At 48.2% G+C, this 20,222-nt stretch overlaps 2 protein-coding genes across 4 annotated transcripts in view; one reads left to right on the top strand and one right to left on the bottom strand.

Annotated features, from left to right (window-relative positions):
• Positions 1-20,222, bottom strand: part of SYN1 (synapsin I) — a 108,732-nt gene that overhangs the window by 42,465 nt on the left and 46,045 nt on the right. The window lies entirely within an intron of this gene.
• TIMP1 (TIMP metallopeptidase inhibitor 1) lies at positions 8,230-19,340 on the top strand. The gene is made up of 6 exons (XM_083719909.1): positions 8,230-8,362; positions 8,863-9,027; positions 12,999-13,096; positions 14,869-14,986; positions 17,751-17,872; positions 19,064-19,340. The coding sequence occupies exons 2-6, from the start codon at positions 8,898-8,900 to the stop codon at positions 19,268-19,270; spliced, it is 675 nt and encodes a 224-aa protein (XP_083576035.1). The 5' UTR covers positions 8,230-8,362; positions 8,863-8,897; the 3' UTR covers positions 19,271-19,340.

Here is a 20,222-nt window from a genome sequence, read left to right on the forward strand (position 1 = left end):
TGCAAGCGCAGGGATCCTAGACTGGCAAGGGCCACTCATCATCACTGGTCCTGAGACGGCATTCTCCAGTCATGAGTCCCCTGTCAGCTGAGCACCTCCAATCCTTCCAGTCCATATTAGCTGTTTTCTCCAGGAATCAATGCAGTTTATTCTACTCAGGTTTTCCATAAAATCTAGGTCATGTATTCAAGCAGTTGCCGACCCAAAGCTAAAAAAAGCAGGACGGGGGGAGGGGAGAGAAGTCTGGATATTTTGGTAGCAGGGGGGATTCACAGCATGGCTCAAACCAGGGTTTAAATTGCAGAAAAACAACAACCACCCCACACTAACATATTTTAACAACACTTCCAGGCCACTTGTTTACTGAGCATATGTACTAATTTGTTTTGCAGGGAGAATGGAAGGTGTTGGCTATTTAAAGTGATCATCCATTCTGATTTGCTTGCAGGGAGGTGAGATGATGTTGGATCAAATCCAGCAAGCGCTTAGATCCTGCCTGCAGGCTTCCCACAGCCACTGTGCGGACCAGAATCCTGGACTAGATGGGCCATTGGCCTGATCCAGCTGGGCTCTTCTCATGTTCCAAATGGTACCCCACATGTCCCAGCACATTTTCCTGTCACTTTTATTACTACAAAAAGTCTGATCTTTGGGGCCAACACCAGACCCCCCAATCAAATCTAATTGTGCAACTTGCATTTGCCAGCAAGTGACAAAGGGCTCAGGCAGACTTCCTTTGGGGCTGCATTTCTATGCACAGGTCTGTGCTTTAAAGTTCCATGTCCAGGCGGTTTTTGTTAATTTGCTGTTTTTGCTTTACCCCGGTGCTTTCCCCTCAAAAACCTGCTCTTTATCGCTAAATCGGAACAACCAGCAGTTCACTGAAACCCCAAATAGGTGTTTGATCTCATTCAGCACTAAAGAGCAGGATTTCCTGGGGAAAGAATGGGGGGGGGGCAACGAAGACTAAAAAAGCACTCTGACACTGAGCTTGAAAGTGTGGACCTCTGCTTAGAAAGCACAGAGCAAAAAGTGAGTATGAATGAGCCCCGAATCCCATCAAAAATAGTGAAAGCCTTTAAGTGCCCCAAGAACATTTTGTTGTTCTTATTCTGTAACAATGAAACACATCACATAAAGTCAGAAATATGGAGATGGGGAGGGAAGATGGCCCCTTCCTTTGACTTCCCCAAGGGGCCCATTTGTAAGGCAGACCAAAAATATAATAAACAGAGCCTTAAGTTACAAAAGAAGCCCATGAGTTCTTGAAATGGAAAGGAAGGGTGCTTCATTGAAGCTGATCTAGGGTCCTTTCCAGCCCTCCCGGGGCCCTGGATCAGGGAGAGGCCATCAGGCAGGCTCCTATGAGTCACTGTGGACTCTAGAAAACAGCTCTGGCCCTTTGATGGTGTGACTGGCAGTCATAATAGAAGTTGTGTTGTAAGAAATCTATTTACTTTTAGTAATTTGTATTACCTTTTGGTTTTTAATTTGTTGACTGTTTTTTCTTTTTAAAACTAATAAAGCAATTTTAATAAAATAAAATAAAATAGAAAACAGATTTGGTCAAGAGTCAGTGAGACATGCCACTTCTCCCTACCCCTTGAACAACAGATGCATTCATGCACATCACGTGCTGCTTTTGACCCCTCCCTCAATTTTCGAAAGCGTGTTGCTGTGCAGTGGGGTTGATGCTCAAGAATCACAGGTGCCACCGGACATAGAGGGATAACTGCACAGTTTTCTCTCAACCACAGTCCAGGGAAGCAGCACTGACCGCTGCCAAGACACAAGGTCACGGCCTGCATCATCAGTGGGTGTGGGCTGCAGCACTGCGTCAGCAAAAGCATCCATGCAGGGGAATGGAAAGGCATTGCATTTCCTGAAATGTACATTCATAACATGTGTAACTTGAAAATAAGACAGGCAGCATTATAATGCCTTTATAGAGATCTAAGGAGCAGTTCCATTTTTAATTCTGTTTGTCTCTCCTGCTTCAGAAAGGATAGCAAAAAGAAGTGAAAGGTACGGCAAATGGCAAATAATCCACAGGGTTGGAAGGGAAGAGAACTTTCTGCATATGAAAGGGTTTGGGGATTTTTAGTTTATGGGTGTGTGTGCAATGAGGTGGGGAGATATGATAAACATGATATGTGAAGGAAGGAAGCAGGCAGAGATAGAATGGTCCCTCTCCCATAATACTAGAAACTGATTTGGCAACAGATTTGGGAGACATGAATGTAATCACCCCTCCATATAAGGCATTAACCAGCTTGTGGGATTTGGTGCCCAGAGGAAGTGGTGATGGCCACAAGCTTAGATGGCTTTCAAGGGAGATCAGACAACTCATGGAGGAAGGAGACTTGCTCTTACAAAAGGCTACTAGTCATGATGGCTTCAGGCTGCCTCCTAGATCAAGGCAGCACGTCACTGACTACCAGTCTCTGGAGAAGAAACAGCAGAGAGAGGAGGGATCTCACATCCGTGTCCTGCCTTGGGGTGAGAAGTAGGGAACTAGTCTGACCCAGCAGGGCTCTTCACCTGCTGTTGTGTTCTTTTACTACTATGAATGATGGTGATGATGATTCTATCTCCTTTCCACAAAGGAGTTCAGATGGTACACATGGTTTTCCCGCTCCCCGTTTTATCTTCACAACAACCCTGTGAGGCAGGCTGGTAACTCACCCAAGGTCACCTAGCCAGTTTCATGACTGAGTGGGATTTGAACCCAGGTCCTAGTCCAACACTCTAACCAATACACCACACATTATATGGATGGAGACAGAGCATAACATGATGGGACGTAGCTAAAGGAGGAGTGGAGACAGCTCACTCAACAAGCATCCCAAAGCCCTGATGGTCACTCGTGAGCCAGCCGTTGCTCCAGCTGAGATTTCAAGGGACGGCACCCCAAGCTATCACGGATGAAGTCAGCAGAGGGCAGGAACTAGTGAGCCTGTTAGGGCTGAATGTGGGAAGCAGGTTGGAACCGCTAGACTTCTGCACGACCAAGTAGCCTAGCAGGTGCCTCCCATCACCAGGTGGCCTATGAATTAGAATTCTTAGCATTAGCATTCATATCCCTCACAAGGCAACTCAAGAGACTAATGAATTATTATTATTATTTTAAAAAACATAATGAAACACCATACAGTTTGTGAATATCTAAGTCAATTTACCTAAAAATAAAATAAAGCAGCAGCATGGAAGCAGTATTTGCAAAACAGTTCAGTCATTAAAAACCTGTGGCACTGAGAGACTTTGTTTAAGAAAAGGTAGTTCAAATAAATGACTTTTTTCAAAACACACTTAAAAACATGTAATGTTGGAGGGACCAGCATCTCAGTGGGCCTGAGGGCCACCAGAGAGAAACCTCCTTCTCCCTGGTGGCAGCAGCAACCCTCCAGGCAGGGACATGGAAGGAATGCGGGGAGGGAACTCAACCAGTTCCCTGCAGGGCCTCTGTTGGTTGTCATGACAATCACTGGCAAAGCCCCTCAAACTGACAGGCATCTGGCTGCAAACTGACATTTTTGAAAACAGTCTGGAAGAAGAGGCCAATGAGCATGTTACAGAGAACATTTGTGTACATTGTATATGTCACATGTATATACTTGCATAGTTATACCAATATATTGTTGGTATGCGTCTTTCTCAAGAGAGAATGGAGTGCGTCTTTGGGGGTGAAGTCAAACCACTTTATTAGCAGCACCGAAGTCCCCTTCCCTGGGTGCAAGCCTGGGCCGTGTCTCTGGAGGGTCTGGGCTGGCCAGACCACAAGACCCCTCCTCAGTCTTGCTGCTGTGGGCCAAAGGAAAGCAGAGCAAGGCGTTTGGCACTTGCTTTGGCTGCAGGAGTTGCTGAGAGGAGGCAGCCAAAGCACAACCCAACCACCTCAGGGACTCCACTCTGGATTTCTGCAGGGTTTACTTCTTAGCATTTTATTACCCCAAAGATATCCCACAAGGCAGCAGAGGTCTAAGATCAGAGTTTTTCTTCTCCTAGATGGGCTTCCTTCTCAGGTGGATGAGCCCCACCCGCCCCTTACTTCCCTCTACAGCCTGGGCAGAAACCACCTTCTTGACTGGTGGACCCACAATCAGTCCTGTGTGCCCAAACTGCCAGAGCCTGTCTTCAGTTGCGGGGGGGGGGGGTCCTTAACTGCTCCCAAATCTCACCACAGACATGAGCTCACCATGAACATGGTAGCTACCAGCCTTAAACAAACGGCTCCTATACAAAATGTTGTATAGATGCAAAGTATCTCCTCATTATTAATGATAACTATGACGTAAGACCAGAGTAGGGTGAGAGGATGAGAATTGCGAAAATATGCAGTATGGCCTGAGGCACGACACACATCACTCAGCTTCTGCCCCACCCATTCAACAGTCACTGTGTGGGCCCATTCTCCTCCTCGTTCCTGACCTTCACCTTTTGGTTCCCATTCTGTTCCCCTTATGTCACAGCTCCTCCCTGACTCCTGATGCCCTGAGGGGGTTTTGCAAGAGAGAAATGGGGGCAAACCAGGCAGGAGACAGACGCCCTGGAGGGATGGGGAGTGAGGAAGCAGGAGGGAGCTGATGATGCTCCATCGCCAGGGGCCTTCCCTGCCTATCTCACTTTCCCAATAACTTTTACTCATCCTTAAACACTGCAAATCAAACATAAACAAAAACACTGCCTAATTTCCTGCTGGTGATGAATGGAAAATCTCACTTTCCCTTTTCATTCAGCCGTTTCTTTGACCACAGCCTTCCTCCTGACCTTTCTCTCCTCAAACCACGGAGACACACAGGATAGAAATAGAACACAGGTGGCTCTTTTTCCAAACCCAATCTACTTTGGCCCATTAGATCCCACAGACATGCTGGAAAATTTGTGACTAGTAGATACCTACAATCCAAAGAACCGGCCGGTGAGTTTGAATTCCAGCCAAGAGGACAGATCTTCCTCCCCTCACACAAGCTGGACTGCAAACAGTCTGTTTTCTTTGTTCCTTGAGCAGAACATTCTGTGCCATCACCCACTTCACCCAGTTGGAAGCACCCCAAGCTCAAGGCAGGATGGAGTGCACCTTAGGCTGTGTCATCTGTGTAGTCCATGGATGAAGAGGTTGTTCTTGTAACCCTTGTAACCTCACTTCTGTCAGTGAGGGAACCGCCAGAAGGCCCTCGGAGCAAGATCTCAGTGTCTGCTGCCCAATCTCTTAAAACCATGAAACTAGAACATTGGGGACCTTCACACTTCTCATGCACCCTTCACTCTTGCAAATTAATTCCACACTCTTTTTTATTTTTGGTGCAAGCAGTGGTTATTGCTAGGTTTGCACTGCAGCTTGAGAACCACGCTTAACCTCCATGTTGTAGTTTTGAACAAACCACAGTTAGGAAAAAACCAGCAATGCTACCCATGGGTAGCTCTGAAATGGAAGAGAGAGTTGGAAGCGGGAGTAGTACCAATGCCCTCAGGGTGATCTCCCTTTCCGAGCTGTGGTTAGAAGAGCCTCCGTGTTTGCAGCAGAAATGTCTGCATATTGAAGGAGAACTCTTGCCAAGTTCATTTGCCCAGGCCTGCCCGTTCAGTTTCCTACAACCAGATCTTCTAGTCCTGGTCTTGGACTACAACTGGAAGGTTTGCACCCAACTTTGGAGCCAAGATAGGAAACGTGACCCCAAAATCCCCACACTCTAATGGAGCAACATTCAGGGCTCTTTATTTGCTGAGTTGTACTTCTGAGCAGTGGTGAAGAAAAGACCTAGGATCCCCTTTCCTGAGTCATACACCAGCATGCAATTGTATGAGCCACCCGGTGACCTTCTGCATGGTCCTTGAGCTCAGCACCAGAAGTGGGGGAAGACGAGAGTCAGTAGCAGCAACATGTGCTGTAGAGGAACTTAGTCTTGTGCCATCACTGAGGCCAAACCAAGGTCAGGGATAGCTATGCAAGCACCACTTTTTCATATTATTTCTACAGCAATTAGCATCCTGCACTTTCAGGTTCCAACAGGATTCCCAAGGCGTCTTACAAAACAATGCAAAATCCTTTTAATTTCACATATCAAAACATTATTGGGGAGGTAATACACAATCACATTTCCATTATCATTCACAGCTGCAAATGTTTCAGGTGATCACACCGCTTCATTTCTATTTGCTGCATGCCCCGTCACTTCCTGCTAAAATCCTGTCACCTTTTTATACCATAAAAATGCCGGTTTATTTTTTGTCCCACTTTTGCTGCACTAAGAGGGCGCCTCCAAGCAGCAACAACACAGTAACATTGGAGAACATCATAGGACAAATAACAGAGCGGAATGATGTGCAGTCATGAAGCCATCCATCATTAATGCACTAATATTGAGTCAATTACGTGTTGCAGAATATACCTGCAATAAACACACACACACACACACCGGGGGGGGGGAGAGAGAGAGAGAGAGAGAGAGAGAGAGAGAGTGAGTGAGTGAGTGCCCTGGCTTCCCCCAAAGAATGCTGGGAACTGAAGTTTGTTAAGGGTGCTGAGAGTTGTTAGGAGACCCCTCACGAGGCTACAATTTCCAGCACCCTTAACAAACTACAGTTCCCAGCATTCTTTGGGGGAAGCCACGATTGCTAAAGTGGTATAAGTGGGATTCAAAGGTAAGTGTAGCTAGCTTGAAAAGACATGCTTGTGAGGTTCTGTGAATGGCACAGAAGTTGCACACACATTCCAGCTTGATCAGGGATAGTCTTGGGCTCATCCTGAGAGACAGCAGAAGAGGAGTAGCAGAGGTGAGGAGACGTCATGGGGTGGGTTGGAAATGAACTTAGCTGCCAGTGTGACCTTTGGCCCTGAAGAAAGCTAGGAGCTCAAAGGAGGTGGAAGTTTTTGTGTTTGCATAGAATTATTTTCACAGGGCTCTTCAACACTCTTCTGCACTTTCCAGAAACATCTTAAGACTTATTATTACTGATAATAATATTAGTAGTCACTCTTCCCACAAGTGACCTAAAGCAACTTACAAACACAATATAAACTCTAAAACTAATTACAAAAAACCCAATGAAAACCTTTAAGAACCCCACAACTATACAATTAAAAGACATAACTTAGAGAGCCTGCCCCACTAAAGGAGGCCACAAGGACCTGAGATTCTTAAGGTCCTGGCAACTAAAAATAAAGGTTGTAGCAGGCAAGCCTCCCTGGGGAAAGCACTCCACAAGCAAGGAACACCCTGAAAAAGCCCGTTTGCATGTTGCCAAACTTGCATCTGGAGCTCCTGGCTTGTTTCCGTGCAAAAGCTCATATTGTAGCCAAGTTATTTTCCAAACTGCCCCATTTCTGTTCTGATCAGTTTTCCCAACTGGGTGAATGGTTGTCTCTGCCATGGTTGTCTCCTTTTATTGTGTTTCAGTTCACTTGCACCTGCAGTTATTTTCTCTGCTGTTTTTGCTATACTATGTACATCGCCTTGAAACATATATGCGAAAGGCAGTTAATTAAGAGGAGGAGGAGGAGGAGAAGGAGGCAGCAAACGGTGCTTTCAGAGTCTCCAAGAGGTGCAGAAAGCTGCCTCGCTCCCTTATGAATTGCTTCCTGCAATCTCCTGTCATTGGAATGCTTATTTTACCAAAAGAGAAGTTCTGTGAAGCTCAGAAGCTTGCCCAGACTTAAAAATCACAGACTGATTCCTTCAGTAAGAAATGCCATCTGCATGGATAGCTCAGTTGGTTAGAGCCTGGTGCTGATAATCCAAGTTTGCAGGTTTGATCCTTGCATGGGACAGCAGCATATTCCTGCTAATTCAAGGGGTTGGACTCTGGAATTAGATGGTCCTCAGGTCCCTTTAACTCTACAGTTCTATGATTCTATCTCACTTATTCAGTATGCCAATTTCTGTGACACGAAGGTAGTTACCAACACACTGTAAACTGGAAGAACAAAGGAGGAAATTTCAGTGATCAAACCGAGAAGGAAAGAGTCTAGTCCAGAGTACAAGAGTAACACTCTGGGAGCTCCAGAAGGATGCGTGTCTTAGAAGCCAGCCGTTGAAACAACCACCATCACTTTCTTTCAATTAACCGAGTAATCCCAAACTTCCGCTCACCCTTTTTGGGGGGTGGGGGCTGCAGCGGCTCCCTCCCGCCTTCCCCGTCTCTCCCTTAAGAAAGATTCTTGAGGCAAGAGGCGCTCCACCCTGGCATGGCTCGCTCAAAACCACAGGCTGCTGCTGCTGCTGCTGCTGCTGCTGTCACGCCCATTTGGCAGCCCAGACAGGAAAAGCAGGGGGAGGAGAGGCGAGGGAAAGTGGGGTGAGCTTTAAATACCAGCCCGAAAGCCCAGGAGCTGCACGCCTAGAGAACAGCGGCAGAGAGCAAGGTGAGCGAAGGGCCCCAGGCAGAAAGACCCCTCAGCCCCCAGACCCTGTGGAGGAAGGAAGCCGAAGCCCGTCTTCACCCAGCGAAGTGCCCTCTTCTGCCGGCCCCGGTTCCTCCCAGCAGTTTCCTGCGCTGGCACAGGAATCTCAGGCGCTTGACTGCCCTTCCTGCTAAGGCTTCCCCCTTTCAATCCACTGCCCCAGCCCGGGTGGGGTGTCCCCATAGGGAGAGGAATCCACTGCACAGCTTGGGTGGCACCCACCCAGGGTGGAGGGAGCGGCCCCTGGGGTCCTTCCCGCCTGTCCCCATGCCAAGTGATCCTTCTCTCCTCCCATCCCTTATTTTCGATCCTGCCCAACCCACAAAACTGGAACACAAAGAGCTTTGTTCAGCCAGGGTTAGAGAACTCCCTTGCAGGTGCTACTCTGTGGATGATGTTCCCACCCCGTTTTCTGAAGGTCCCTCTCCTGAAACAACTCTCTCTCTCTCTCTGCCTTCCAGGTCACGACTGAGTCACTTCTCTCCTTGGGTTAAAAATGGACACCTCTAAAGTGTGTGGGTTCCTGACGGCCAGCTTCCTCCTTCTGGTTCTGCTGGGGGATCCAACTGCAGCCTGCTCCTGTGCCCCCCGCCACCCCCAATCCGCATACTGCTATGCTGATGTTGGTGAGTCTCTGGACGCTGCTGAAGTCCACGCACTGCCCTCCTCTGGGAACTGTCTGACTTCCTCTGCCCTTTGGGGCACAGCTTCCCCTTTGACTCCTAATGCTCTCCCTGTCCCTGCATTGTGTGTGTGTGTGGGGGGGGGAGGCTCATGCTCAGGCATTGAATGTGGCCCTCGTCAGCCCTCTGGACTCTTCCCAGGACCACACCCCTCATTTGTCCTGCTCCACGTATTCCTCACATGTTTTTGCCTGGCTATTCTGTGTCCTTAAACAGTCATAATGCCTCTTGAAGTGTGTGAATGTGTAGATGTGGCAGGAATGCAACCTACTGTAAAAAGGCAAGCCCCGCCCACTTTTACCTCTAGTCCCACTTTTACCTCTAGCCACTTGCCTGGTAGACCTAATACAAAGGTATTTTTATAAAAGGGAAGGCAATTGTTCTCTAACATGTCTCAGGCTACATTAGGCTGTAGACAGGCCACAAACTATATAGGTGCATAAACAGGCTAGTAACTAACTTGGCAAATCTACACATTCCCCCCTTCCTGTACCAACAGCCTGTGTGTTTGTATCCAGTCATTTAAAGGGTTTGATGGCATACCAATGCCACTTGAGTAGTCAGACTTCAGGAGTGTGATTTGAAGTCACTAGCAATGCTTTCACTCTGGATTACTTCCCTGTGGTGAGTGCTTATACCCAGAAGAACTGCCCATCTTCTCAGCATGCCTAGGGCAATTGGATTCATAGAATCCTAGAGTTGGAAGAGACCACAAGGGCCATCGAGTCCAACCCCCTGCCAAGCAGGAAACACCATCAGAGCACTCCTGACATATGGTTGTCAAGCCTCTGCTTAAAGACCTCCAAAGAAGGAGACTCCACCACACTCCTTGGCAGCAAATTCCACGGTCGAACACTCTTACTGTCAGGATTGAGGGGGGCTTCCAGACTCTCATTCTTTTTAGATGGGAGACTTGCAAATTCTGGTTGCACAGTTGTAGTTGAAAGTTTGTAGTAAGGAAAGTGAGGAGGAAATGCCCTGGAAAGCGCAGAACCAGCTTACTTTGGTGCATTATCATCTAACATCCTCACAGAAGCCTCTGAATAATTGCTCATTAAATAGCCAGTGTCATCTAAACTCCCTGCAAACAAATTAGGACACAGAGTCAATAAACAGGTTATCTGGAAGCGCCCCAAGATGGTGATGAGGATGTTGAAGATGAGGATTCTAGCAGGGCTCTTGGGTCTTCCTCATCTTCAGCTACCTGACCTGGATAAGTTTGGCAATTGAACCTTCCCCCAACAGTTCATCTCCATCCCAGAAAAAGCTTCACATGCGAAATTTCTGCAAACCAGGCAGTTGTTAGAAGTGCAGGAACCCAAACACCACACAAACCAAAGGTTGGCAGCGCAAATGGAAACTTGGTCATATATCATGGTATGCTGAGGTTTTATCCCCTCTAAACGCTCCTGGAACTGTTTCAATACTTGTGCTTGCTAACACCCCCTTAAAAGTGCTTCAGAAGCATTTTTAAGTCCTGCAATAGTGCGCACTTGATAATAAGTAAATATGCCCTGCACTGCCCCCTGCTGGCAGTATACAATCGATACGTATTCCCTTATGTACCTCAGCTACAGTCAGTATAGAATCTGGCAATTAATTTCGCCCCCCAGAACTGTCACTAGGAAACTTTGACCCTGTCACTGAAATAAATTAGGCAAATGGGCATGTTTAGCTGGTAGGCTAGAGTCTGATTTCCAAAATGTGCCTCTTTCTTTTCTTGTCTCTTTTTAAAAAAGATTTTAACATAAAATGATTCTGGGCTGTTTTATTTTATTACACATTCTAAATTTGGGGTGGGATGCAATGTCCCACTATTATAAATCTTCCATCTCCACAAGCACTTCAGCCAGATGGAAAGACGTCGCCTCTTGTCCCTTCCATCTGCTTTTCTGCAGTTCTCCCCGCCTCCCCGCCCCCCAGCCAGTTCCAAGGAGAAGGGGGGAGCTCTTTTGCGCAAGCAGAAGTCCTTGCCCAGAGCTTCCTCTGAAGGGGCTCCTGAGGTGATTCACCCTTTGAATCGTTAAGATTTCTGTTCTTTCCTTGAATGAAAGAAAGTGGTTGGGATTGAAAGAGGCTCAGGACTCATATAACATTGAGGTGGGGAGCAGGAGGGCAATTGCAGACAAATATCACCAGTGTGTCTGAATGCAAAGGAACTTATTTGGTTTACATGTTCTAAACCCTGATCTCAGCTGTTACCAATATATTATTATGCCACTAGTAACAAAAATTGCAATCATAGGTCTTTTATCAAGTCAGACCAGTGCTTTTTTCAGGGGGTCCTCAAGGGGACACAGTGCCGGCACGTCTTTTATTGTTGTTAAAAAGTGTGACACTTACTGTAACAACTTCATGGTGAGTGCCAGCACCTATTTTTCTAGAAAAAGGCACTGGGTCAGACTATTTGTCAACCTTGCCTAGTATTGTCTACTCTGATTGGCAGCAATTTTCCAGGGAGGGTTTTCCCCATCGCCTGCTCCCTGATCCTTTTAAACTGGAGGCACCAGAGACTGACTTTGGGACCTCCTGCATGCAAACATAGGAAGCTGCCTTATACCAAGTCAGAGTACTGCACTATCTAGCTCAGCATTGCCTACACACTGACTGGCAGCAGCTCTCTGGGGTTTCAGGCAGGGGACATTCCCAGCCCTACCTGGAGATGCTGGGGATTGAACCGGGAACCTTCTGCATGCAGAGCAGATGCCCTGCCCCAGCGACAGTCCCTCCAAGGACCTAATCAGAGGAGAGCACTAGCTATGCCCATCACAAAGCGGTAGTAATCTGAGTCCTCTTTGGTTGCAGACTCACAACACAGCAGAGAGAAAGCAGCTTCCCTGGCTGGACTAGGTAGGGGGAGAAGCTCAGAGTGGGATTTCCACTTGCAGTCCAATCAAAACACACACACCCCTCCCTCCTGCTGCTCAGTTTCCTCCAAAAGCCTGCTTGGAGGGAGATTATGGGAGAGCCTACAAAGAGGATTACATCTCACTTTGTATTTCCTAGCAGATCTATGACAAAAATGTGAATGATCTACAGCCGAGTGTTAAAATGCAAGTGGTGTTTCAACAACTCCAGTACATGAACATAGCTGCAGGAAAATCTGTCCAGTGGCTTTTTAGGAACTCTGAAAAGTGTCACCAGGATCCCCCCCCCAAAAAAAAACTACTCAAGACTTCCTTGTTCCAGCAAGCTTTGGTTTTGTTTTTATAATTTGGTTTTAATGGCTGAATTTGCCCCCTTCTTCATTGAGCCTTTGTATGCTGTTTGTAATGCAGTTTATTGTTGTAAGCTGCTCAGAGCGGCACATTTTGCACTGAAAGAGCAGAATCTAAATGTCTACATGAAAAACAACCAGGTGGTCACAGCCCGCTCTCCACTTTTTGTATTCAGGGGGCTTTTGATATCAGATGGCCAGCACAGTCAGAGGTGAGATGATGGGAGGTAGTCCGTATGGAGGGCATCACTGACTTAACTCCAAGGGGAGGCATCCCTGTTAGAAGCTGGACTTCAAAACTCTGACCCTTGCAAGAGAAAGAGGGTGTAGTTTTATGGGGAAATCGAGTGTGAGGAAGGGGAGCCTGTGGTCAGGCTCCAAAGCCCATCCACCTCAGCCAGCAGAGCCAAGACTTAGGGGAGATGGGAGTTGTAGTGCAGCAACATCTGAGGGCCAATGGTTCCCTGCTGCAGGCCTTGTGAGAAGAGCAGGTCTGGGTGTAACTCTGAGGCTGCAGAGCAGACAAATTGCAGAAGAAACCGTAGCCGAGGTGACAAGATTCCCAAGCGTCCTGCACCATCCCTCTTTAGGGTATAGCATAATGGGAGACAGGCGTATGAAAGTCAAGGTCAAAAGCCAGGAGAGCTGGGGAGAATGGAAGAAAAGCTGTGATGCAATACCGTTTTTTCCTCTGCAGTGATCCGGGGTAAATTTGTGGGAGTCAGCAAGCAGCAGGTGAACATCTCCATAGGGGAACCAGTGTGGTGGATGCGACACGAGATCAAAACCACCAAGGTGAGCTTCTCCCGCTACTATAATGTAACCCAGAGACTCGCCAGTGGGATCCCCTAAAGCCGCCCTTATGCTGGTGGCAGGACAAGCTGGTGGAGATCCCATTCCACAGCCAGTGAGCCTGCTTGGATCTACGCAGCAACAAAATGCAGCAGCCAAGTGTTCCTCATCCTCAGTAGCTCCTTCCCTCTTCCCTGAAGATGCTGCGTTTGCTGAGCCTACAAACTTCCCATGCAAAGTGAACACTTTGCCTCTCTTCCTTGCAAGTTTTTGCAGAGAGATGCAGCTATCCAGGCTCTGCACTGCCACCCAGTACGCATTCTCAGAACAGCTGGTTCCCCCCTTTCCTTTCCTTTGTTTTCATCCTCACCTCCCACTCCCTGCAACACCCTCTAGACGGGAAGGGGGGGCTGCAAGGTGCCCTTGAGCTCTGAGGATGCTAGTCTGGCAGGAAAACAGCCTGCAGCACAAAGGCAAAATGTACCGTATTTTTCGCTCTATAACACGCACCTGACCATAACACGCACATCGTTTTTAGAGGAGGAAAACAAGGGAAAAAACATTCTGAATGAAACAGTAGATGTATCATTTTTGGGCTTCATGCTGTGGCCACAGACATGTGATCTGATGGTGAATTTGGGGTGACCCAATGCAAAAATCCTGAGAATTCCTGTGGATCCATGCTTTGTAACCACGTTTTTGCACCATTGCAGCCCCAGGCAACAGTGGGTGCGTGATTTTGGGGGGGCAGGCTGTAGCCATGGACATGCTATGTGATCTGATGGTGAATTTGGGGTGACCCAATGCAAAGATCCTGAGGATCCATGTGGATCTATGCTTTGTAACCACATTTTAAGTGGGGAGCGAAGGAAAAACAAGGGACATGAGAGGGGTGTGCAGAGAAGCAGCTGGCTAAGAATGCAGGAGAGGGATTTAACGGGAGGGAGGAAAGAAAGGCAAAAGTTTCCCCCCACCCAAGCCAGCTATCTCTCTCTCTCTCTCTCTCTCTCCCTCTCTCTCTCCCTCTCCCTCCCTCCCTCCCTCCCTCCCTCCCCCTCTCTCCCTCCCCCCCTCTCTCCCCCCCTCTCTCCCTTCCCCCCTCTCTCTCCCCTCTGCTTGCCTGGAGGAATTCCCCTCTGCTTGCCTGGAGGGGAGGGGCTTTCCCTGCTCTTTGTTCCGTTTCAGCAAACACAGCAACGAAACAGAGGAGGGTGGGCAGTAAGACCCTGAGGCAGAATGCAGGAAAGCAGCCGCTTCCTCTTTTCAGCTTTCCCTTCTCCGTGAAGCACCGCGATTTGATTTTTGCTTGATTTTTCGGCTCCAGGGACCACACATTCGCTCTATAACACGCACAGACATTTCCCCTTCCTTTTTAGGAGAAAAAATCTGCGTGTTATAGAGGGGAAAATACAGTACATTGCTAAGGATGCTCTTGCCTCTGGCCCCACCACTAGTGGCGTGCAGCCCTCAGGTTCCCTGCCTCTGAAGGTTGTCTGCACCCCCGAGGCCCCCGCAACACACTGACAGGTACTCCCTTGAGCTCACATGAGGTGGCAAAAGATTGAGCCTTCTCAGCAGTAGACCCTTCTTCAGCATTAAGGTGATCATCATCATCATCATCATCATCAGTTAAATTTATGGGGCTTGAACAATCATGAATGCAAGACATGTGCTCCCCCTGAGCTACAACCTGTAAGAGTCCCGTCCCTGCACCTGTCCCTCTACTGGCCCCTTCCTGGTCACTGACCCACCTCCTCCTCCCCCCCCCCGCACAGGTGTACAAGGGCCCTGAGGAGATGCAAGATGTCCGTTTCCTCCACACTCCTGCCATGGAAAGCCTCTGCGGCTATGAACACAAGGGTCCTCTCAAAGGAGAAGAATATGTCATTGCAGGTATGGTGCACCGTCTTTTTGCCAGGGAGCACTTGGGGCAAATTGAAACTCACAAATAACCCCGAGTGAAAGAAGGCCTATGCCTATGCTCACAGTCATTTGAGGGCAGCATGGATTTGTCAAGAGGAGCACCATGTCACCGAGGCCTAGATATGTTGGGAGTGGCTATGGTACCCTTTGCACATGCCCTTTGCACATGCTCAGAGGCACCCCCTGCCAAACTGCACAAGAAAGGATAGACAGCTCTAGGGCCCTTCCAGGATCAGGGCCAGCCCCATCACAGGAACAAAAGCCTTTGGCAGCAGGTTTGAAGTTCCCACTGAGAAGGAGCAAATTGTCACTTGCATTCTGTTTTGCTGGAGCAGGCACCAATGAATTTTCTCTCTCAGGTGTCTAAATGTCTTGAACCACCACGAGTGAGAGAATAGGGAAATACAGGGGTGAAGAGGCTGTAATGGCCACCAAGTCGGATGGCTTTAAAGGAGAATTACACAAGCTCATTAGTGGCTACTAACCAGGATGGCTATGGTCAGACCACTGGCAGAAGAAGAAGAGGAGTTTGGATTTGATATCCCGCTTTATCACTCCCCTTCAGGAGTCTCAAAGCGGCTGACATTCTCCTTTCCCTTGCTCCCGCACAACAAACACTCTGTGAGGTGAGTGGGGCTGAGAGACTTCAAGGAAGTGTGACTGGTCCAAGGTCACCCAGCAGCTGCAAGTGGAGGAGCGGAGACACGAACCCGGTTCCCCAGATTACGAGACTACCGCTCTTAACCACTACACCACACTGGCAGGCCTCTGAATCACAGTTGCAGGAAAGTGCAGGCGGGGAGAAGTCTCTTCTGCTCAGCTGCGGCTGCTGCTGCTGCCTGGTTTGCATCTGGTTGGCCACTGTGAGAACAGGATGCTAGACTAGATGGGCCTGATCCTGCAGGGCTCCACTTATGTTCTTAGAAAGTGCCAACCAGTGTAAGGGTTTGACGATATCCTGGATGGTTTTGTTCTGCGGTTGCTTTGACACCCATCTGAATCTTCTCCTCTTTCTGGACCAGCCACAAGCAGCCCAGGGCCTTCGTGACATCCAGGACTGTGTCCCTCACAAAGCTTCCCTCTTAGAAGAGAGGAAGAACAACTCAGCCTCATGCAAGACCTCCTTGGGAGCGCTGGGTTCTGAACATGAGCACACAAAATGGGTTTGGGGAGGTTTTTCAATGGAAGGCTATGAAGTTACAAGATTTCAGGAGGAAGTTATGAAAAATCACCAATAAGAAACAAAGCAGTCTTGAAACCTTTCCAGGTGCAAATCATATTGAAATCCTGTGTAACCTCCCTGATACCATCATGAGCACAAACCATCATGAATACCTAACAAAAAGGGCATCCAGAGTAGCCCTTATACTGTAGATTTTGAACATTTTAATCCCAGCTTTTGTCAGAGAGCTCAGGCCTGATCTAGACCATCAGCTTAATTCAGGGGTGCCCAAACTTTTTCCAAAGATGGCCAGATTTGATGAAGTGAACAGGCATGAGGGCTGACCAAAGTTGTTGCGCTTTTTTTTTAGGATTGAAGTTGTTGAGCTAGGATTTAACCCCAAACTTGATGAGCTTTTTTAAGGATTTTACCCCAAGGACACGGGGCCCGGATTAAATCGACCGGTGGGCTAGATTAGGCCCCCAAAGCAGACTTTGGACATGCACTCCTGTGTGGACAGCACCTCTTCAGAATACAGGAGTGGGATTGGTCAACTGAATGCTCTCCCATGGAGGCAGGTGGAATAGTTGCTGCACAAAGGATGCCAGCATCTCATGGATAGTTTTAGGGCAGGCCAGAATGCCTCCTCCCGCCAACAGCCAATTTTTCTATGTGCAGTCAGTGAGTTGTTCTTTTAAATGGATGAGTAATCAAGAATGTGAGCACCCCTCCAGTCAAAGATGACACCGCCCAGGAATAGTTTTATCTCACAGTGAGCGCCTTGCCTAGGCTGGCCTCAAAGCTGCTTGTAAGAAAAGAATGTGAACAATATGTTTTCTGCTCTAGTGGCCAAACCCCCCCCCCCAAAAAAAAAATAAACACAGCAAGTCTTTTTGAAAGGGCAGCTTAATAACAGAGTAGATTGCCTAGGAAACTAGTGAAATCTCTTTTCTTCCCAGGGATACTTTAGCTATGGTTCATGATTCCAAAGAAACACAAGAAAACACATAATGTCGTTTGGGGCATGAAATTCAACTGACTGAGAATATCAGCTTTCATTTAATTAAGAAGAAGCAGTGGCAGCAGGTTTCTAGCCCTTGTGTTTTTAAAGATCTGTTATGACAGCGGAAATCTCAAAAAGCAGAGGGGATGCTGAATGAGATGCTCAAAGGGGTTCAGTACCTCACGTGGCTTTCTAAGCTGAGCCATGACTACCAAAGTCAGAATAAATCTGGCAAAACTAAACAAATGATGCAAAAAAATGACTCAAACAAAATGGTCTCATATGAATTATGTACTCAGGTCACACAATTCAATTTTTGGGGAGCATGGAATTTGCATTTTTTTATTACACACATACACACCGAAGGGCAGATTATGCACAACCCTGCTTATGGTTGCAAAGATGCGCACCATTATTGATAAACCTTCAAACCTCTCATCAGGTTACAATTTTAGTTATGAAAGCAAGGTCTGGGGGTGACAAGGCCTTGTCAGCAAGTCCTCTATATTCTCTTCCTCCATATTTACACTTAACTTTTCTCTTTTACCTGTTTTTTCACCTCCCAACAGGCATGCTGGAAGGTGACCGTGCCATGATCACGGCCTGCTCCTTCATCGAGCCGTGGTCTCAGTTGTCCTTTGCACAGAAGCGAGGCCTGAGTTCAGACTACAGCAAGGGCTGCAACTGCACAGTAAGTACCTGGCCCCCAGCAGACCCTTTCAGAGGGACCCCAGGGACAGGAGGGCATATGCTTGCAGATGGGGCAGGCCCTCCAGGAGAAAGCATGCACCCTCTGAAGAGCTCTGTCTAGCTCAAAAGCCAATGTCATTGGCAGCCAAGGGTCTAATGAAAGACGTGCTTCCTTATCTGTTAAACATATGGGCTGCCATACGTCTGGGATTACAAAGGCAGAATTGATGTCGGGGGGGGGGATTTCCAAAAGGTGGCGCTTTGTCCTGGGGTGACCTGGTTTTTATTTTTTGAAATACGGCAACCCTATTTGGACCCTAATTTATTTTTTAACAGGAACCATATTTTAAACTGAGCAAGGATTGAGGGGTCAGCAGCACTGACTCCACCCATTCACCTTCTCTGACATGACTCAGGGCTCCCTCCTTCATCCCCTTTTCTCCAGTGTGGAGAGCAAGGGAGTCTTTGGCAAAACTCTCCCCCATTTGATCTCCCTGAGTGGAAGAAAATGACTATGAATTGTTGGGAACTATGGGCTTCCCCATGGGAAAGCCCTGTGGGGCCAGAGTGAGTCCTCAGGTTGCTGGTGGCTGGTCCTCGCGATTAGGGCAAGGCAGAGCTAAGACATCACCAGCAGTGATGGCTGGGGTGCAATGGAACTGGTAGGGCAAAAAGGCAGGGAGACCAACAGTAGGTGGCGCCAGAGCCAATGACAGGCACAGAGACCCCCAATAGGATGCTAAATGTTATAGTTCATTAACAATCAAAGAAGAATGGATGGAGGCAGCATCCAGATCTTCATTTTTCCAAAATGTAAGTAAGAAGCCAGGCAAGGGGGGGCTGGCTGAGGGCAGAATGAGGTTGGTGGAGCACTGCCCCATTTGCCCTCCTGCAGAGCCGGCTCACCCATGAGGCAAGGTGAGGTCACTGCCTCAGGCAAGATGATTCACAGAGGAAGCAGATCCAGATATGGATCTTATCCCACCTCACTTGTCCCCCTCTCCCTTCTTCCCTGGTGGGGAGGGGGTGCCATTTTCTGGCTCACCTCGGGTGCCAAAATGTCTTGGGCCGGTCTTGTCCTCATGGACCAGCTTCCACTGGTCAACAGAGGTGCGGGATGGGATGTTGCTATGATGCATGAGGGGGACCTGTCCACTCATGTTTCTGTGTGTCACTCTTCCTTCAAAAAAAGGTTGTGCCTTGCAATTCCATGCCGTGCTCCATCACTTCTGACAACCAGTGCCTGTGGACAGATGGGATCATGTCCAGGATATGGGACGGCTTCCAGGCCAAACGCTTGGCTTGCCTGCCCCGGGGCGAAAGCACCGGCCTCTGCACTTGGCAGTCGCTGAGCACTCAAGGGCCGGGCTCCCTTCGCAAAGTTCTCCTGAGGCAGTGATCTCTTTGTGGACCCTTCCCTTCCTATCTCTGGATTGTTTCTTTTAAAAATAAACATCAGTTCCAAACCACCTTCTCTGCCCCTGCCTGTTCTTCCTTGTTCGTTCTTTGCCTGGAAAATCTGAAGTTTCTGTTAAGAGCAAGCCTCTAGTTCTTTTTCTGGAAGAAAAACCAGAAGAGCCAAAACGTTTTCTGCAAAAGGCGTAGAGCCAGGGGAAGTTGTATATGTTGTTCTTCAGTGGTCAGGGAGAGAATCTTCTTCAAAATGAGTCGTAGAGCCCTTCCCACCTTGACATTTTCTGCAGGCCCTTCCAGATGACCTGTTTATTGAGCCTTCAGCCTCATTTGTTTGCAGGGAGATGAGCTGACCCTGGCTATTGAAGGAGTTGTTTGGGAGGAGGTTAGGTGATGTTGCACCAAAGCAAACGTTATACCACTTTTCAGTGCATTTCCCTGTCACTTCTTCAGGCAAAAAGCCCAGTATTTGGGGAGAGTAGGCTTGTCATGCAAGATCTCCCCATCAACCATAACTGCACAACCTGAATTGGCCATCATGTGTTTGAATCCCACTAGAAGATAGCGACAGTCTGGAACTGCCCTCTGACTCCTGGCCCTTCCCCATAAACCTGAAATGCTGCCCCCGCCAAAGCATCTGCTTTCCATATTAATCATTAGCCCCGTGTAGCTTCCAAGCTGTTCAAATGTGGCTCCTAATGCTGGAGAGGTAGCTAAGGGGCTTGCCCTTGTCCCTCGTGTACTCAAGAGAACCTCGGAAGAGGAGGAGGAGGAGGAGGAAACAAAGGCAATATGGCCGCTCTGCAGGGTGTCAAGCACGGGCAGTGGAGGACTGTTCCCTGCAGATTGTGGCTCAGCTTGAAGAGGAAGGAATGGAGCAACTGCTTACAGCAATGGACTGTTTGGAGGTGTGTCCCCCCCAGCACCACCACTGTGCC

The sequence above is a fragment of the Podarcis gaigeae genome, assembly GCF_964106915.1.
Source record: "Podarcis gaigeae genome assembly, chromosome: 17".
Lineage (NCBI taxonomy): Eukaryota > Metazoa > Chordata > Lepidosauria > Squamata > Lacertidae > Podarcis > Podarcis gaigeae.

Bases quoted from the DNA above. Each gene is read 5' to 3' on its own strand.
- TIMP1 (XM_083719909.1), top strand. From the start codon at position 8,898: ATGGACACCTCTAAAGTGTGTGGGTTCCTGACGGCCAGCTTCCTCCTT. The intron at 9,028-12,998 runs GTGAGTCTCTGG...TTTCCTCTGCAG, and splicing joins ATACTGCTATGCTGATGTTG to TGATCCGGGGTAAATTTGTG. The intron at 17,873-19,063 runs GTAAGTACCTGG...CTTCAAAAAAAG, and splicing joins GCAAGGGCTGCAACTGCACA to GTTGTGCCTTGCAATTCCAT.